This window comes from Pseudopodoces humilis, chromosome 6 (genome assembly GCF_049639895.1).
Source record: "Pseudopodoces humilis isolate 2021_Gansu_Grassland_sample_001 chromosome 6, ASM4963989v1, whole genome shotgun sequence".
In the NCBI taxonomy this organism is placed as follows: Eukaryota; Metazoa; Chordata; class Aves; order Passeriformes; family Paridae; genus Pseudopodoces; species Pseudopodoces humilis.
The window spans coordinates 22,992,526-23,011,184 of NC_142205.1; the positions used below are offsets into that span (position 1 = coordinate 22,992,526).

Here is an 18,659-nt window from a genome sequence, read left to right on the forward strand (position 1 = left end):
TTCACAGCCACCCTACACAAGGCTGACAGGGGCATTTCTGTCATTTCTCCTCTCACCCTGGCTATGATTCATACAGGGGCGGAGCCACAAGGCATGGGCCTCTGTGTGGTGGTGGTGGTTTCTGTCTTTGGAAAAGAGGAAGGAAATGACGACTGGTGTCTTTGCTTGCTGTGAGGTGCTCACGCTCCCGCGTCCGCAGTGTTTCTGAGAAGTCTCCAGTGGGTGCCGGCTCCCACTGGCATCCCAGCAGCTCTGGACTGTGCTTCAGAGGATACAAGCTGATCTGGGACAACTCTCATGCCAAGACCTAGGTGTCTCCCTTCACTCCCTTGGCCACCTTCCCAAAATGCTCTATTGCTGTTGAGATACCAAAGGTGAGACTTTCAAAAGAGATGGCTTTGCTTCGAAAAGCAAGATCCCTTGCAAATGTCAGCTGCTCGGGATGTGGTTGTGTCTGCTAGCTGTCTGCTAGCCATAGTCAGAGCAGCGGTGGCTGAAGCTGCACAGCCAGTCTCAGGGTGTGAGGGGAGAGACCCAAGGCTGATGCTTCTCAACTTGGTAGATGCATTAAGTAGAAGCAGCTGAAGATGTCTTGTAACCTCTTGTAACACATAAGCACTGCTGAATTTTCTCTTTCTTAGAAAACTCGGGTTTTTTAATATATAAAATGCTAAGTGTCTTTCTGGCTATTGCCTTACCACTTCCATTTATCTGTCACTGTGATACCAGATCTGATGCTTAAAGGCCAGTGATGCAGTGTTCAACACAACATGTACCTGAGGAAGCATTAAAGGTCACAAGATTCCATGAGACCAATTTAGAACTTCTTATGAATCTTGGGCATTGAAATGTATACAGATATTTTAAATTATTCTCTTGTATATGGAATTAGTGCTGGTATCTGATCCATCATAGAATTATTGATCAACTAAACCAGAGCTTCAGCCTGGGCTCATACTAAAGGGCAATGGCTTAGGCATTGAACTTTGCTGTTCAGTCCCTCCCCCATTGTGCAGAGCTTGGCTAAAGCTCAGTCAGGTCAGGGGGGGAGCTTTTAAGTTTAACCAGGCCTGTGTAAGCCTGAACACTTTTAGATACACAACTCCAAACTGACTGGTGGTGTGACCAACCAGTTTAGGGTCGGCTTGACCTGAATGAGTTTGCCTGGAGCCTGCTCCCCGTGGCTGTCTGGTGAATGGCAGGAGAACCAACTGCAAGCATGAAATGCTACTACACAGACACTCTGGGTGTCCCTGGCCCCACTTCTGCAGCTGGGTGACACCGGGCAAGCCATGGCTCTACTGGCCCCCCACAGGTAATGGACACATGGCAGTGACTTTTTTTGAAGTCCTTTTGGTTGGTCATGAAAGGTGTTGGTGGGTACTTTTGCATTTGTCAGACTTGTCAGATGTTCCTTCTGACAGGTTTTACCTGCAGAGTTTGCTCTGAATGGGTCTGTAACACATGGAATGAGACTAGGGCTTTTCAGAATTTCATTTCACTGAAGCCACAGGGAGTACGTAAGCATAAGGGACAGAAAGAGAAGGGGAAAGATGTAACAAAAAATTAATTGCTTTACTACTTTAACAGTTTGTAATTAACATAATGACCCTTTTAATTTTACAGAACATCAGTATGGGGTGAGCTAACATCTCATTCATCAGTCATATGTTTAGAAATCAAATTCTTCCTGAGAGAGTTGTACTGAATGCTGGGAAGGTAAAGTAGAGAGAATGTCCCTCCATGGTTATTCCTATCCCTCTTTTTGGAGCATGCTCTTACATTCCCTGTAGTGACTGGACTCTGGGCTGGATTGATCTCAGTGTGTGCAACAGGAACATTCTTTAGAGCCCTTTGTGATGGTAAAGATTTTTTTTTCTGCAGAAGGAGCAGTCAAGGGTACTTATTTAGAGTCTCAGGCTCACAATGCAGTACAAGACACAATTTAAGGAGATTAATTCAAGGGAAGGAACATCTGACTCTGCTCCATGTCTTTCACAACTTTCCACCTGGCTGCCAAGAAAACCAATGCAGTGCCCTTGATTTGGAACATTCTCAAGTTTTTGTCTCTCTATTGTGCAGGGATATATCTTTGTTATTTTCCCCTGAATATCCAGAGATATTTTAAAAAAATGAGGCATTCTTACTGGAGATATTTCCCTCTTTCACAGCTGATATGTGCTTCTGGCTCCCACTACAGACATGTCACAATTTAACTTTTAGTTTACAGAAGAAAGAAATCCCACAAGTCTTGCCTGGCAAAAAATTGTGACTTCCCAACCACACCCCATGAAGTATAGCTAGTTCTGGTGCAGTTGATCTTTGCAAATAGATGACTGCCAATGCTGGCGAAGTTAAGTCTTTGTGAAACTGCACGGAAGAGACTGGAGGAGTATCACTGCATTGCTTATTAAATACATGAGTACATGAAATATATGGCTTTGAGCTGAGATTTTGAGCTTTGAGATAAATAGCATATATATGCATAGTATTTGCTATACAAATAGCAAATATACAAATAGGAAACACACAAATGAATTTAGGAAAGATCCAAGCCAGAAGGAGTTGGTTAACTGGGATCTGGGAAAAATCACTCAGGTATGTTACTGAACAATCCAGAATTAACAGGGCATTCACCAAGCACAGGATCTTAGATGTGTGCAGGGTAGTGCTCTGGTATGGTGCCTGTGACAGAAGAATCAAAACAATGAGAAAACTGAAAGCTAAGGCAGGGTGGCATGAAAAAATCCTGCCTTTAGCTTCACAAAATCAGTCTGCTGACCTGCAGGTACCATGACAAGCATGAGAAACTGTGGGAGTGCCAGGCATGATGAGTGAAATATGGAAGTAGCAGTGAATCACATCATGTAATTGGACTCTGCAAGCACCAAGAGAAGACACCTGGCATAGGAAGAGGAGAAGGCAAAAGCCTGGGAACTTAGAGGTGCTCTTCACAAGAGCAGTGAACAAAGCTGCAGCAGGACATGGGCCAAGTCAGCATGAATGTGAATGGAAATTACATTCATTTCTGTACAGTGCAGAGGTACATAAGCAACTGTAGTGCTGAAGTAACCCCTGAAAAAATCCCTGTGCTGTGGAAAAAAAGTTATAACCGGGCCTCTGAGGGCTTGCAGGTGCATAAGAAAATAGGGAAATAAAAGTCTTTGAATGGACCAGGGGGTTCCAGAGCTGTTACTGCTCTGTGAAGGTGCTGCTGTGATTTTCTGATGGGAAATATGGACAGTGAAATTCTGAAGCATGAGCTTGTGCTGGTGTTGCCCTGGCAGACACAGTTTACAGGAAAATGAGACACACTTTCTCTGAATCCCAAAGGGAAGGAGGTGATGAATCAGCCATTTTGCTGGAAAGGTCTCCCAGGTGCAGCAGCCTGAGAAAGCCAAGCTACAACCAAAACAAAATAGAGGAGCTATGTCAATATCCAGGGTGGCAGCTATGGGTCCAAAAAGCCCTGTGGACATCCCAGGGGCTGTGGTAGGACCATGGCTGACACCAAGACAGAGTCCAACACTTACCATTCCCTGGCTTGGCTTAGCTCAGGATGAGGGGTATAGAATACAGACCTTCAAGGGACATCTGTAGCCCATGTGGGCTGAGGTGCCTGAGCTAAATCCACTAGTCCCTGAAGCAGGAAGCTTGTGCCTCTATTGCTATGGCACTAAGAGATGGGTTCACCTCAGCAACAGATCCCACTTTGACCTGTTTTTTAACAGGGTGCAATGGGATTTGCAACTGGGCTGCAAGACACTAAGTGTGGCTGGAGCACCAAAATTTTCAAGAGAAGCTTGCTAAGATGATACAACAGTTACAATAAGAGGTGCAAAAAAAAAGAGTTGGAGTAAAATAATGACAAGTTCATTGTGTGCCTCCAGTGTGTGCAGAGCTTTACATGACAGCAAGCAGCTGTGAGGAACTTTGCATCCCTGCAAACATCTTATGACTTGGTGCTCCCATTGGGATGTGAGTGAAGAAGCCACAGCTGGATCAGGCACTGACCACGGTGGGCTGAAGTCTTCTCATCCTTGACCTCCCAGATATTGTGCAGGACAGAGAGAAAACAGGAGACAGAATCAGAGACCAACAGCGTCAGACTCAAGTCTGCAAAAGTAGGTTTTCTGTCACTACATCTTATTCACTGGCCATGTAACTGAGAGGATCTGGTAACAGCTTCAGAACATCAGCTAGATGGTTGGGTTGTCACTTATGGAAGGTAGTACAGGGACTTGATTTTTCTCAGTGAATTGAGGATCAGGGCACAAGGCTGGTCCCAGACGTATTTGTACTCAACTAAGAGGCAGGAGATGTGTAAAGTACAGCTGTCATATGCCTCATGCCACCAACTGGAGTTGTAAAGCATCCATTGTACTGGACAATGCAGTCAGTCATATTTTCTGCTTCTCTATGAGGAACAGAGCTTGGCCTAGGGAGCCAGCTTGTAGTAACATGCTTCACATTACATTGACCACACTAAATGCTTGGAGAGCAAACCTCCCTTGTGAATTCGTCTGCATTTAACTACTGAAGGTTGTCTGGGACAAGATGTACAGGATTGAACCACATTCTGCTGATATGATGACCACATTCTTGGGCTTGAACTCATTAGCAACATGATGTTGAAAGGGCAATATGCCTTTCTTCTTGCTCCCTGTCTGGCCAGTTTAGCACAGCATATTCCCATCTATTTCAGTCCAGGGGCCTCTACTGTTCTTCCAACATGTGCAGTACAGCCCTTGCAAAAACGTTTTCCCTTCACAGGCTGAATGCATGTGTGAAACACATCACTAAGAGGCAGGCCTGCATCTTGTGCCTCCAGTGTGCTCCAGGTCAATGAGAAATCTCCCTCTTGATGTAGAAAATATTGATCAAATTGCAAAACCAGTTAATTCTGTCAGAAGTGCTGCTTGGACACAGCAAGGCAACTCCCTTAAGACAAATAAAAACTCACACATTTCTACAGTGCAAAGAGTGTCAGGGTCACAGAATGAAAAATATCATCAAGCTGAAGGATAGAGATGATGCAGTCTGCAAAAGCTGACACAAGCTGGATTTTGTGGTCACTTGTCCATGCCCTTTGCAGGAAAAGAGCAAATGCTGCTGGTGGTGTAATGAGAATTCAGTCACGTACCTGTGCTTTAGGGAGCTCAAATCTGAGTAGTCCCTGGATGATCCAACAATGCACAGATTTAGCATCAATCAATGGCCACAAAATTAAGCCCAGAGTAAATGGCACAAACATGAATAACATTTCTTTCTTCTGCTGAAGTGTCCAGCAGTTTTTTTAACAAACTGTTTTTACTGGGCCACAAACCTGCACTGAGTTTCAAATTCATGGACAGCTTGCACCTATTGCAATGAATAATGTGCAGTTTTGATATGTATATGGTGTAGTTAAGGGGAATTTAGTTCAAACATGTAAAATAAGCTGCACACCTGCAGATGGGAAGACCTGAAGAGCACTTAGGTTCATAGCTGTGCCAAGACCACTTTACCAAAAAGTAGTGAAGAACCATAACAGTGGCAGTGGTGGAGGCTCTAACAATGAGAGGAATGTAAGGATGTGGTTTGCTCTCAAGAAGGTTTTCAAAGAAGGTAGGAGGGGGAAGGAGAGGAGAGAGGTAGGCTGCTGTAAGCAGAGCAGTAGGAGCTAAAGCATAGCAAAAGGAAATAGCTGAGGCTGTAAGAAGTGAAAAAAGTTGCTGAGAACTGAAGAAAACAGAGAAGAGACCATGTGGCTGAAGGGATCTTTTTGTCAGCTCTGCACTCTTGTTTTCAAAAGCTGTTCATGGTGTGGTTTGCAGCACAAGAATATATTTGAATAATTTATTCTGATGTTCCTGCTATGAGAAGACCAATGTGATATCCCAGTTAGGAATTCCTTGGGGAAGAAAAAAAAAGGTAACATGAGGAATGAGCTGCATTTGCTGGTCAATTTGAAGGACTCTCCAGTGAGGTCTGTGTGCCATGCAGGAGAGTGCAGAAGGACATCAAAGGCCACCCCCAACCCAGCACTCTCAGGCACCCTTAAAAAAGCAAATTTGCTTTGTACCTGCACTGTAGCAGGCTGAGACACTCATGTGTAGCCCTATGCTCACCTCCCTACCTGCTCTTCTCCCAGACCTTGATAGGACTCAGGGCATGTGTCCTTGGCTACAGGGACTGTGGCAAGGGGGATGGGGAAGCTGCCCCTTAGCCTGTGCAGCTCAGGGCCAGGAGTTTGGACCTGTGCTCACAAGAGGAAGTCTGAGCTCAGGAGCATGTGGGGTGGCTGTTTCAGTGGTATTGGGTCAGGAGGGCTGTGGAGGGAGGACAGAAGAACATCTGTGAATGCCCTGAGGCGTGGGGCGGCACCAGAACTATAACAGCCAGTGGCACCAAGTGGTAGCAGCCAGGGTGCAGTTGTGCTTGTGGCAGTGAAATTCCTGATATTTTCCTTGGTGCTTTGGAGCCTGCATATTTATTACAGACATTATAGGACTGGTAGGAAAACACAAGGCTTAGTGGCTTTGTGTTGCTGAAGAAAAGGGTTCCAACATACAACCTCACCCAAAGCAAGTTTTGTGTCTTACTTAGAAGCTTTTTACTCTGCTGGGACTGGAGCTAAGGGTTTGTTGCCTAGGTTTGCTGAGGAGCAGCCTGACAAGCATGCAATGATCTCATTTTTCAGGTGAGTGATTGGAGTAAAAATCACCTTGTGCCCAAGGTAAAGGGACAAGAAAGCAAGTCTTCAGAGCATGTGCTGAGGGCCTGGAATTTTCCTATGGAGTACTGCAGATATTACAGTGACTGAGTGGCTTCTGGTGGCACAGGGTCCCCTTGGAATATGAACTCTACATACCAATGGGTTTTGCAGAGTTTGCTTTTGGCACAACATCACGCTGAGCACAGTGTAGAACAGAGCTGCTGGCCCAGCAGGTGGTATTCCAATATGCTTCAGATCCACATGTCCATCTGTGTAACACTGCAGAAGTATTGTCAGGAAAGAAGCATTTGCAGAATTGAAGAAAGATAAGGTTAGCAATCAACAGCTGTTGGCAATGTGGTCACAGGCTGTGCTCTATCCTCTGCTCACAGAAGTGTTCTCATGGGCTCCATCAGTGCCAGCTGTTTGCAGATGTGCAGCAGTGTGGGCAGGAGTCTGCTTCTGCCTCCCTCCCACCCTCCCAAAAAGCAAACCCAGAAGTGTAGCAGAGTACTTCTGACACGTGATTACTTTGGCCTGCTCTAGACATTGGTAAGGTGACATCTTATGCCTGAGAAAAATGTGTTGCTCAGTCTCAGCTGTAAAAGAAGTCTAAACAACTTGGTCAGCCACAGGTGTCCATTCTGTGACATCTGAAGATGAGATTCATTCCACTCTTGTCTTCAGACACTGTCACAGACCAGAGCACAGCTTCTGGGCAGGGGCCCTCCCTGCCTTTTCTGACGTGGGTCTGGTGAATCCTGACACAGCTGCTGCTCCTGTAGTGCCTCTATGTCACAGCAGAATGGATGAAGCTGTGTTTCCTAGGGATCTGTGTCTCAAAGGTGGATGAGTCCAGCTCAGATGTTCACAGTTCCATCACATTTTTAATACCTGAGTATGAGGTTTTTGCTCCTCCATTGAATTTAATTGAAATTTGTCAACACATGAACAGGTTATTGCAGAGAAAACAAGAAGAAATCAACCTTATCAGCCTTGTTGTCTTAAGAATTGAGAGGAGTAGAGTGATCACCTTATTTTTGTCCTTAGTGTGATCCCTAGGGAAAAATCTTTCCAAACCATATTCCACAACACAATACACAATTTAGACACTGCTATTGAAACTGTGGGCACACATATAACAGATTTCTACTTGCATTTACACTTTATTTTATATTATAATGACATCAAAAGGGATGGAGGCATTTGTCACAGCTATTGTTTGTCTTTTTGAAGTTAATTGCACTTTAAAGGTTCTTTTTTCCCCACTAGAAGCAGGACCATAAACTGCCAGGAATGACTGTGCAAGAAAGCAGCATAAAGGTATGATCATACGTATTTGATGTAGGATTAAATAAAATTCAGAGGAATTACAGACAAACATAAGTATATGGGACTAAATCTTTGGAGTTCAGCTTCTGCATCAAGATCAAGACAGGGATATTCTGCCCTGTAGATTTCAAGCATTTAATCTCACAGCAGCTACTTCAGAGCTTTCCCATAGCATGGGACATAAAGTCAGTTGTGATGACTTAATGTCAGATTTAGGATTTGTTGAGGCAGGGCTGGACGTGGATAGGGGGTGAGGGATGTGCAGTGTGAAGGCACAGCCCAATGCTGATACAATGTGTAGAGCCCTCCCTCTTTAGCTATCTTCCCTCATAAAAGAGTCTCTGTTAACTTTACAGCTGGAATTACATCCAGAGAGAAATCCAGAGTTCATTTTAACACTGAATTAATAATTAAATTTGTTGGCCCTTGGATGTTTAGTGGTGATATTTTTTCTGCCAAAGCAGATGTGTTGTAAGGCTAACCATTTAAATGAAGAACTGTCAATTAATTACTCATTAAGGTTAAGATCTTAAAATCTTTCACAACATGGTGCAGAGTGTTTGGGCACCGTGTGCTGCCTTTGAGTCAGACTGAGCCAAGACTACGGGGAAGGCTGTAGGCACAACATTTGTGACCATAATGTTTCAAAAACACTTGATTTTTCCAACTACATGTGCACAGAGGCAGCTTTGTTTTGACATTGCATCTTCCTCACACCGCTTCTCACCCACCATCCAGAAACAGGGTGTTCCTCTGGCTAAAAGCATGGGCACATAAATAAATTTAATTGACAGTGTGACTTTACAGCATGTAATTTATTCCATGGTAACTACCCATGCATACACACTCCTACTCAGCAAAACATATGGCAAAAAGGTGTAAATGACTTCACACTTCATCAAAGAGCAAGAGCATTCACCCAGAGGTTTGTAACCAAGCAGTTTACTCCACAGTAAGCTTTGCCTCTAATCCAGTCCAGATTGTGTCCTTTGAAGCAATTAGCTCCCTGGCAAAGCTAAAGCTTTCACACATCCTCTAATCGAATTATCCGTCTCTATTTTGGGATGCCATATTTCTGTTCTGTGGTATAGGATAAAAAAGACCTTAACTCCTTTTTAAATGGTCAAGCTACCACTGAATAGGATCTATTATCTCCTGTTACATGGGAGATAAAAGGGCCCAGTAGCCAAGTATTTGTTAGTGCAGAACTCAGACTTTCACAGAGCTGTCCAGTGGTTTCATTTATATGATCACTTGTCTTCTCATTCTGGTAAGAACCAGCACTTAAAATTCAAAAGCAGAGTAAGATTACACAGTCAAGAGCTCTTATCTTGAGCCAAGAGTCTTATCTTCAGACTTGGAGATGTACACTTGCAATTGATCAGGCTAAGTCAGAAATGTCCAAGTCAATTTAATTCATGTCAAACAGATGATTTTTCATCACTTTGAACCCAGAGGCATCTCACCACCTTCCCAATGGCATTTATCTCTGAAGGGGGGGTGGCAAATGCTGAGAATTCCAGTGACAAACTTTTCAGTGAAATACTTTTTGTTTTGAAGTCATCATCCAGGAGAAGTTTAAAGTAAGGACTAGTGAGTGTTAAAGTGGGAGAATACTATTTGGAGTAGGAGGATGTACTGGAGACCACAGAACAGGGAAGGTGTTCAGTAGCCAGAGCCCTGTGACTGCTGTTGGTAACTTTTGGTATAGATAAGAAAATTGCCAAAATTAATGTGATTTATAAGTGCATACTAGGCATACTTATAATAAAAACCATTCCCACATCCTAGCAGCAGCTCAGCACAGTGATCTACAGATGCATGCAGTAAGGGAGAGGGAAGTTCATTTGCTATCAAAGGAGGGACTCTGCATCTGAGAGCTGTCCCTCCTTCTCTCATTACAGCCTTCTGATAAAAGCATGGGAGCACACACTAATCTCACCAAAGATTTTATATAACATTATTTTATATTATATTTATATTATATTTTATATAACATTATCTGGCACGCAGACAGCAGAGGCCTCTCTATTTCACTGCAGATTCTTATGTGTGTGGGCCTCAGAGGACAAGACCTAGTCCTTTCTAGATCTAGGTCTTGTCCCCCTTTTCTCCTCCATGAAGGGGATGAGGATACCAGGTGTGAGACCTCAGCTCCTCCATGAAGGTACTGTGGACTAAATTATTGCTTGAGCTGTGGGTACGATGCCCACTGCAGCAGTTTCAGTTCTACTTCCCCAGAACCTCGAGTAAAATTACCAAGTGCTTAGCCAGGTAAAAGGAATAGTATTTCATTTTGATAATTCAACTGGCATGCTCTTCTGTAATGAGACCACATCAAAAAGTGGAACTGCAGTCTCATGCAGTTGTTTGCAGAGCAGATGAGTCAGAGCCTCTCTCTTTCCATGCTGCAGCTCACTAAACCTGCTCTGAGTTTAATGATTTCCATTCCCTTCAGGACAGAGTCAACCCTGGAGAACTGCAAAGGGAAGAGAATCTTGCTGGCAGAAATGGGAGATACAGTCTTCAAGATGGTACCTTCAATTCAGGTGCCAACACCCCAGTTAAAATTGATGGAAACCCAGATCCCTTCTTCAGGGTTTGTAGTCACAAAAATAATAATAATAATAAAAAATACTATTACTGTCTTCTGCAGGACAAGGTGGGGAAATTTTGTGAAAAAAGAAAAAATGTGGTTTGCATCAGTGCTTACTGTATTATTAGAGGTGTAGTGACAGGCATGTTCCTGAAGCTTTGGCCCAGGAAGCCTTCCTTTCTTTTCTGCACTCACACTGGGCTTGACTGCACTCTGCCTGCGGGAGTATTACCATGTGTTGCATCACTAGATTTTTCAGGTTAATTTTGCTGCTTAGTTTTCCTCCAGGAGTCTTCAGAAGTCTTTATTTTTCCTGTCTCCCTGATGGAAAGGAGATAGCTAGTGACACTTCCACTCAGGTTAGGATGAGCAAATCCAGCATTGGGGATGTGTTCAAGGGGCTGGGAAAGGCTGGGAAGCTTTTCCTGGTTCATGAGAGCCGCTGGCAGCACCTGATGCACCACTGGCCTAGCCCAGCTTTTGCAGCCACTGTCACAGAAAACTAAGAAAATTAATTGTGGGTTTGGGTTTTTTTTTTAGGCTACCTTCTTTGGGTGACATAAAGTACAGGGGTTAGTGGTGGGTGTTAAAATACTCTCCTGGTTCTGGAGCTTTTTCACAGGGGCTCAGATAAGGTGGGGGAGTTTCTTGTGATCACTGCCGATTGGTGAATAAACTCAAATATACTGTGTGGCTTAACCACAGGGACCTGTTTTCTTTCTCTGCCGGAAACACCTGCCAAAAAGGCTGTGTTCATTTGGGCTGTATAAAGAAAAGCCCCAAATGGAACTTCCAGCCTTATAGCATACCAAGTGAGGTGATACTCAGTACACTGGTTTAAATTAAAGCATCCCACTGTGCCAACTGGATATGAAAAAAATTATGGCTCTTAATTAAAAGAGAATATCAATATAAAGGAACTAATGATGCATAAGTACCAAAGAAATACCTTTCACTCTTACTAAATTGGCTAAATTACAAGAAGAATATGATTGCACTCAGAGTCTGAAACTAAATATGTGTGGAGAGTCTCTCTTACATGGGGAGAGTGATTTATAATAACAGAAACAGAAGCTGAGGGCAACTGAGGACCTGGGGTTTTCTTAACCTCAGGAAGTAAGATCTGCCTGGTCCTTCACCCAGAGAGCCACCTATTGGGCTGTGGGGTTGAGTTCTCCTGGAGACAGGCAATCCAGTTGCTGTAGTAACTTCTGTGGATCGGATGACTGAAAGTGTCCAAAAAGCTGCTGGTCCCCAAGTAATGCATCAATGCATACTGGCACCTGACCAAGGCTCCCTGATGACCATGCCAGTGGATCCAGATTCATATTCATGAATATGAGCAAGATGACTGGGACTAGGCCTCAACATCACAGTGTGCTAATGCTGCAACAGCTTGTAGTAAAGCTGTAGAAAGGGAGCTACCAAATGTGTGCCAGGGAATTAACAGATTGTTGTCTACTATCACAGCTGTTTCTGCAGAGGGAGCTTCTTCTAACTAAAGATCCTCTTGGAAACTAGCTAGAGGACTGAGCAGTGCAGTATGATGCTGGCTGTTTTCTGAACATCTAGTCAGCTTGTCCAGTAGTGTCCTCAACACATGGCTGCAAAGCACTACACAGGATGCTATTTCTTCAAGCATCCTTATATATGAAAGGTGACACTCAACCTTGTTATAATGATGCTTCTCAGGCACTAGTCATTTAACCTGTGTTAAAAGTCTAACAAGTGCATCAATTACAGAGTGAGTGTTATTTATGTTAGCTATCTCTTTATGTCCTCTGCCACTTTTGAACTGAGTAGGGTCAACTTTGGTGTGTTCAGGCTTCAATTAAAGGCTACTTTTGGTCAGTATCTAGGTTTGATACATCCTTTCAAGAGGAATCAGTGAAGGATACTATGAATTGTCAAGGGGAAGGCTTGTAAGGAGAGTGAGACTGCAGCAGCAGTAGGTGAAGTTGCACGCAGCTGCAATGGAACTGCAATTTGGACAACAGAGTAACTACACTGCTGGTGTCACATTATCACCAGCTGTCAACTTTACCTCTCATCACACTAGACAGCAAAAAAAATGTAGGCTTGAATCAAGTTACAGTGCCACCACTGCAACGAATGGCCTTTGACCAGGGTGTAAAAAAAAACCAACCTAGAGAAGTTTTTGAAAGAAATCACCATTTAATGTAAGATTATACAAGGTCAAAATGCAATTAAAACAAACATGCTTAACACCATGTGCACTGCCCCACAAGCCCCAGATTTAAAACCATGACACTTCATTCTCAAAACCACCACAGATGTGAAGTCACCTTTTACTTGTTCCACCCATTCTCTCTAACTTTATAGAGTACTGAAAATTTAGTTTTTATAAAGTATAAAATTTGTGCATTGCAGAAGATACCCTCTACTATGAAAGTGCAACAGATAGACAGAAGTATGTCTTTTTCAGAATTTTCACCACCACCTTGCCATTCTATTAATCAGTTTGAGGAAATACCCATTAGATACTCCTAATTAGTGTTCCCCAGCCAGAACGAATGCACCCCATACTGGTTTGGAGGAAGTCCAGAAAATCTTAGACCAGAGCAGAAAACAGTGAGGAACTCCCTCTTTGTCACAGCCATACCATTTAAATGCACAAAGAGAGGGCCCTCTCCTTGTGGCCGCACTGCCATGTAGATGCGGAGAGCTTCGACAGGGCATACCCACGTCTCTTGACATAGTCTCAGTTGGATCAAACACCTCTGTTGGCCCACATGAGATGGATGCAGAAAAAGGGTTGCGCTTCCTTCTGTCAGCCGGAGGTCACTCAAGTACAGGAGCTCTGGCTGTACTATATTTTGGTGATTTACCACTATCTCTTCTATATGGAGTACACCAAAATAAGCTACAGTAAAAATGGCACGGAACAGCATACACTCATAAGGACAGCTACACACAGACTCCAGAGTTCCCAGGAGAGATCTTAACACTTCAATTGTTACAGGAGAGAATTCATCATTTGAATGGCGAGGCCGAGTCCTGTGTTTCAGCCTTGACATCATGAAACAGATAAGAGGATCTGGAAGAGGATCAGGATGATCTACCATTCTGGAGATGAAAGACAGTCCTTCCATATACATTATTATTTTTGTGGGAGGCAGATCCTGGGACTCCATGGTGACCAGAAACTCTCTAATTTGTTCAATTGGAATTGGCCAGACTGCAGACAGGGCCTTGCTTTCTCTAAAGGAAAGGAAGTTTTCCAGGCCTTCATGGTAGACTTGCCATAAGTGCCTCTCTCTCGAGTCCTCCAGTAACAGCAGAGCCTTCAGGGGACAAGGGCCCAAGGAATGCTTCTCAGGAACCTGGCTGGGTTTATCTGCTGAAAGAAAACCATGTTAGTAATGGCAAGCAAAAGCAGATAGAAGTTCCCTCCCTTTCAACACAGCCTTTACTTGAATTTCTCTGAATAAAAGCCTGTCCTATGCATTCTTATGACTGCAGAGTTTCCAGCTAGAACACTGGAGAAGGATTGCATTCTCAAAACCCATAAACCCCCATCTTTTAGTCTTTTTAAAGCAACATCTCAAGCCTGGTGACAGATCTGACTCCCTACTGCAAGGTTTCTGTGACCTCAGGCCTCGATCAGTGGGCAAGAGTGGCTGGGAGTGACAAAGGCACCGCAAAGTAACAGTATATCCAGGAGTGCACAGAGGTCTCAGAAGCCTTCCAACAGTGTGGTCAGACCACATGGAAGAACCTGGCAGGACTCTACTCACCTCCCACCCGCCAGTCAGCCACCCCGCCAAGGGCACACTCACCAGCTCCTTCCCCGCTGCCAGCCTCCCGTCCACATGGACCATCCGGACCGCACGGCAGCCACCCCATGCCGGGCTCCCCCCGCAGCCGTGCCAGCAGAGCCCAGAAGGGTGAAGGGGCAGAGGGCTGCTCAACCCTTCTCTGCATCACCAACAAAACAGCAGCCACGCAGTGAGAACCACGAACAGCCAACTCCTCGACCGTGCTGCCCTTTTACACCCTGGCCCTCTTTTCCGAATTGGAACGCCCCCTTTACGTGCTCTTCTGCGACCCTATCGGAGCCTGAGGGTCCGTGCGGGGGGTGCTCCCATCCTGCCTCCTCCGCTCCTCACGGCTCTGCGGGGGAGTTACCTGCATCGGGACTTCCAGGACCTGGAAACTGCCCAAATGGCCCATTATCGCCTCCATTGTGCTGCATCAGAGGGCGAGAGAAGGAGATGGCGTTTCCCCGGGTGACTTAACCTGTTCGTCCCTGGTCTTGTTCCCCTCCCCTGCCACAAACCTGTGCTATTTTGTTGCTAAAAGGAGAGAGCCGGCAGCAGGGGGAGGTACAAACGCGCTACAGGTCTCTACGACGGCCAGGAGTAATGGCCAAACCTTGGGCGAGAGGAAGCTCCCAGGGAAGGAGCCCGCCCGGGTCCCTGTACGGCTTTCTTCAAAGGGAGACAAAAAGCTCAAGTTGTCGGCTGAGGAACCTGCTAGCTTTGCTTTTTTTCTTAGGATTTTTCTGGGATAGCTACTGGGGAAAGGCAGCTGTGTCGTTAAACTGTGCAAAAGCATCTCAGTGCGTTGCCTGTACTTAATAGCGAAGGAGGGCTGATCAGTAATTCAGAACTGAGCCAGCTACCCCAAGCTATTCTTTACCAAACCTGGAAACCACGTCTTGCGGAGCCCAGGAGAATATTGGGAGGTAACATAAGTACTTTTATCTCCTTTTGAACCTTATCAGTAAATCCAATTACATTCCAAACTCCGGCAGAATGCGTAATAAACGCCTGGATGTTTCACACATTCCAGCTCTCGGGCGGCGCCCGGCTCCCCATCCTCCTCCGGACCTCTGGGGCTGTTCCGAGGCGGGCTCTGTGAGTGGCCCTCCGGCTATAAAAAGGGTCCCCAGGGCTCATCTCGGGGAGTCTCAGCTCAGTGCTGCTGCTGCTCGTCCTCCTGCCATGGCCTGCACTGCCCACGCTCCGGCCGCGCCTGCCCACTCTCACTTCTGGGAGATGCTGTCGCTGCTGGCCCGGGAGCCGGGTATGGAGTGGCTGGAGCTGAGCCTTGCTGGGCAGGCTGTCACCTCCCCTCCTCGCAGCCGGGAAGCACCGAGGAGCGGTAAGTTCAGGGCCGGGAGCTGCCGCGGGGCACCGCATCGCCCGCGGCCGTGCCTCCTCCCGGGAGGCTCCTTGGTTTTGCTCGGCTTCTTGTGTGAGGATGGAGGGATGTGTCGAGAGAGCTCTCCCTCCTGGGCTGGGAAATAACGTTACTACCTGGAGAGAGTGTGCTGTGTAACCTATGTTGTTGCAACTTCTGTAAGCTACCCCTTGGTTTAAATATTGCTTTATTTTTGTCTTCTCCATTACTACTCTGCAACCTTGTAAATTCACGGAGTGTTGCCACATCCAGCGCCTGAAATGGGCTTGATACGTTGCTTGTTTTTCATTTGAAAAAATATGCATCTGTGTGTGATCTGTCTGTCATATAAACTCATAGCATTATCTGGAGGAGTAATGCACTCGGGAGTACTGTCTTTATTGCTGCTTAAGTAGTATGCTTATGCCTCTCGTCACCGTGTGCTAATGCGGATCTTCTCTTGCAGGAAGAGACATGACTTATCATCAGCAGCATTCCTTGGGACCTTGGCCTCTGAAGACTCTGTCGTTGCTGGAGCGCTCAGGAGACAGTAGGCTTTGGCAAGCCTACCTCGAAGGACTGAAGAAATTCCTTGTCTTTAGGGAAATCATGGGAATGCCTGCAGCCTGGCCAATTCCAGTGGAGCAAATTAGAGGGTTTTTGGCTGTGGAATCTAATTTTTCCGCCTCGAAGACACTCATATACATGGCAGCACTTTCTTATTTATCAAAATTGACTTGTAGCTCTGATCCTCTGCAAGATCCTATAACCTGTTGCATGGTGACAGGGTTGAAACGTCGAGTGGGTATCCTGAGGGATATATACTTGCCTGTAACAATTGAGATATTGCGATCTCTCTTAGGAGCTCTGGAGTCTGTTTGCATAACTCATTATGAATGCTTACTGTTTCGTGCATTATTTACTGTAGCTTTTTTTGGGGCACTTCGAATAGGAGAGATGGTGGCAAAGCACCGTAATATACTGCAGCCCGAGCTGCTGTATCTGAGTGATATCCAGCTGATGGCGAGGAAAGTGCTGCTTTTTCTGCCTTACTCTCCTGTGGATCAGGAGAGGCACGTCATCAGCCTAGCGCTGTCCGGAGAGCCATGGGTGTGCCCCGTCCTGGCCCTCCGGAGCTATCTGACAGCTCGCTCACAGCGGGAAGGGCCATTGTTCGTGCACTCGGACTTGAGGTCTGTAACGAAGAGGGAGTTCCTGGCCGTTCTCCGATGTGCCCTGAGCCTGCTGGGGCTGTGTCCGGAGCAGTTCGGCGTGCATTCCTTCTGGATGGGGACTGCCGTCACCGCTGCGCGCTGCGGGTATCCTGGGGAAGATGTCACTCGCCTGGCAAGATGGCCCTGTATGATCCCAGGAAGATTCTAACCACGGGCACCAGCAGGAAAATAGAAGCTAGCGAATCATCTTCTTTATGTAGAGTCAACTTTAGCTGTATAGTTTAGAAGCTAATCAATCATTCTCTTTATGTAGAGTCAACTTTAGCTGTATAGTTTAGAAGCTAATCAATCATTCTCTTTATGTAGAGTCAACTTCAGCTGTATAGTTTAGAAGCTAATCAATCATCCTCTTTATGTAGAGTCAACTTTAGCCTTTGACAAGAATTTAGTATTAACACTTGAAATTAATTTTCTACCTCACAGTGGGGTGATCCTAAGTTCACTCAGAACTTGTTTGTTCTGTCTGTATTTGAAGGTAGGGGGAATGTTTAACCTTTGTGCACAGACTCTATTTTTATCTTGTATATTTATATTTTTATCTTTATTATCTTGAGGTAATAAATACTGCCTTTTTAAAAACAATTTCTGCCTACTAGTATTGTTGCTCTTTACTCAGAAATCATAATCTTGGCTTTGAGAGCAAAGAATGACAAACTGAGAAAAGTCAGTTTGTCATTCTTTGCTCTCGAAGAAAACCTGAGCTTTTAAAGTAATAGTTGTAAAGAGGAAGTAGCCATGATGATTGCTCAAGAATACTGGGAAAATGGATGCCTGTCTTATCTGTAATTTCTATGTCTCTGACACATGATCCAGAAAAGAGAATTATTTCTAATTTAATTCTATTTTTATAATAATTTCTAATTATTTCTAATTTCTGCCTACACTCTATATCTATAGCCAGAGTTTTGATCTTGTACCCCTCCTAAGTGGAAGTAAAACCTCAGAAGTAGCACCTCCTGCTCCTCCTCCACTGACCTGGGTGTCTGCAGAGTTGTTCCTCTCACATATTTTCACCCCACTTTTTTCTGGCTGCAATTACACCTGCACAATAAATTTTTTTCCCTCTTAAATATGTTATCACAGAGTTGTTACCACCATTTCTAATTGGCCCAGGCTTGGCCAGCAGCACGGCTGTCCTGGAGCCATTTGGCATTGGCTTTCCTGGACAAAGGGGAAGCTTCTGGCAGCTTCTCACAGAAGCCACCCCGGTAGCCCCTTGCCATAAAACCTGGCCATGCACACCCAATACACTAGCTCTTTTCATTTTGCCGTTCTAAAGAATAAAAAAAGAATAGGTAATAAGAAGGGTATTTACTTCAAGGTCTAAAATGGGGAACTATTTCAACCCCCATTTTTCCCTACCATGTTAATTAACGGTTTCAAGCATTTTTATCATGTTAATGGTGAAAGGCTAATCATACTGTCTCTAGAAAAAGCTGGAAAACTCTTGCACTACTGATGACTCTACTACTCTACTACTTCTACACACTACTGTGGGAATTCACTGTATTATGTGCAGACACTGGTAAATCACTCATGTGGAACTCAAACTCCTAAAATTTCTAGAATTTATAATTGTTAATTTAAGCTGTTAGACCCTTCAAGAACATAGGGGAAGTAATAGAATAATAGAATCACAGACTTGCTTGTGTTT

General features: G+C 44.9%; 2 protein-coding genes across 2 annotated transcripts; one reads left to right on the forward strand and one right to left on the reverse strand.

Moving 5' to 3' along the window:
• Nucleotides 1-13,132: 13,132 nt before the first annotated feature.
• On the reverse strand, nucleotides 13,133-14,570 carry LOC148184126 (uncharacterized). The gene is made up of 2 exons (XM_088056472.1): nucleotides 14,426-14,570; nucleotides 13,133-13,983 (listed from the first exon to the last, which is right to left on the reverse strand). The coding sequence occupies exons 1-2, from the start codon at nucleotides 14,568-14,570 to the stop codon at nucleotides 13,133-13,135; spliced, it is 996 nt and encodes a 331-aa protein (XP_087912598.1).
• A 921-nt stretch (nucleotides 14,571-15,491) lies between these two features.
• On the forward strand, nucleotides 15,492-17,179 carry LOC148184127 (uncharacterized). The gene is made up of 2 exons (XM_088056845.1): nucleotides 15,492-15,752; nucleotides 16,237-17,179. Exons 1-2 carry the CDS (start codon nucleotides 15,593-15,595, stop codon nucleotides 17,151-17,153), a joined length of 1,077 nt encoding a protein of 358 aa, XP_087912971.1. The 5' UTR covers nucleotides 15,492-15,592; the 3' UTR covers nucleotides 17,154-17,179.
• Nucleotides 17,180-18,659: the final 1,480 nt, after the last annotated feature.

Excerpts from the sequence above, each read along its gene's own strand:
- LOC148184127 (XM_088056845.1), top strand. The coding sequence starts at position 15,593 with ATGGCCTGCACTGCCCACGCTCCGGCCGCGCCTGCCCACTCTCACTTC. Across the intron at positions 15,753-16,236 it reads CCGGGAAGCACCGAGGAGCG|GAAGAGACATGACTTATCAT; the intron begins GTAAGTTCAGGG and ends CTTCTCTTGCAG.
- LOC148184126 (XM_088056472.1), bottom strand. The coding sequence starts at position 14,570 with ATGCAGAGAAGGGTTGAGCAGCCCTCTGCCCCTTCACCCTTCTGGGCT. Across the intron at positions 13,984-14,425 it reads TGGCAGCGGGGAAGGAGCTG|ATAAACCCAGCCAGGTTCCT; the intron begins GTGAGTGTGCCC and ends TTCTTTCAGCAG.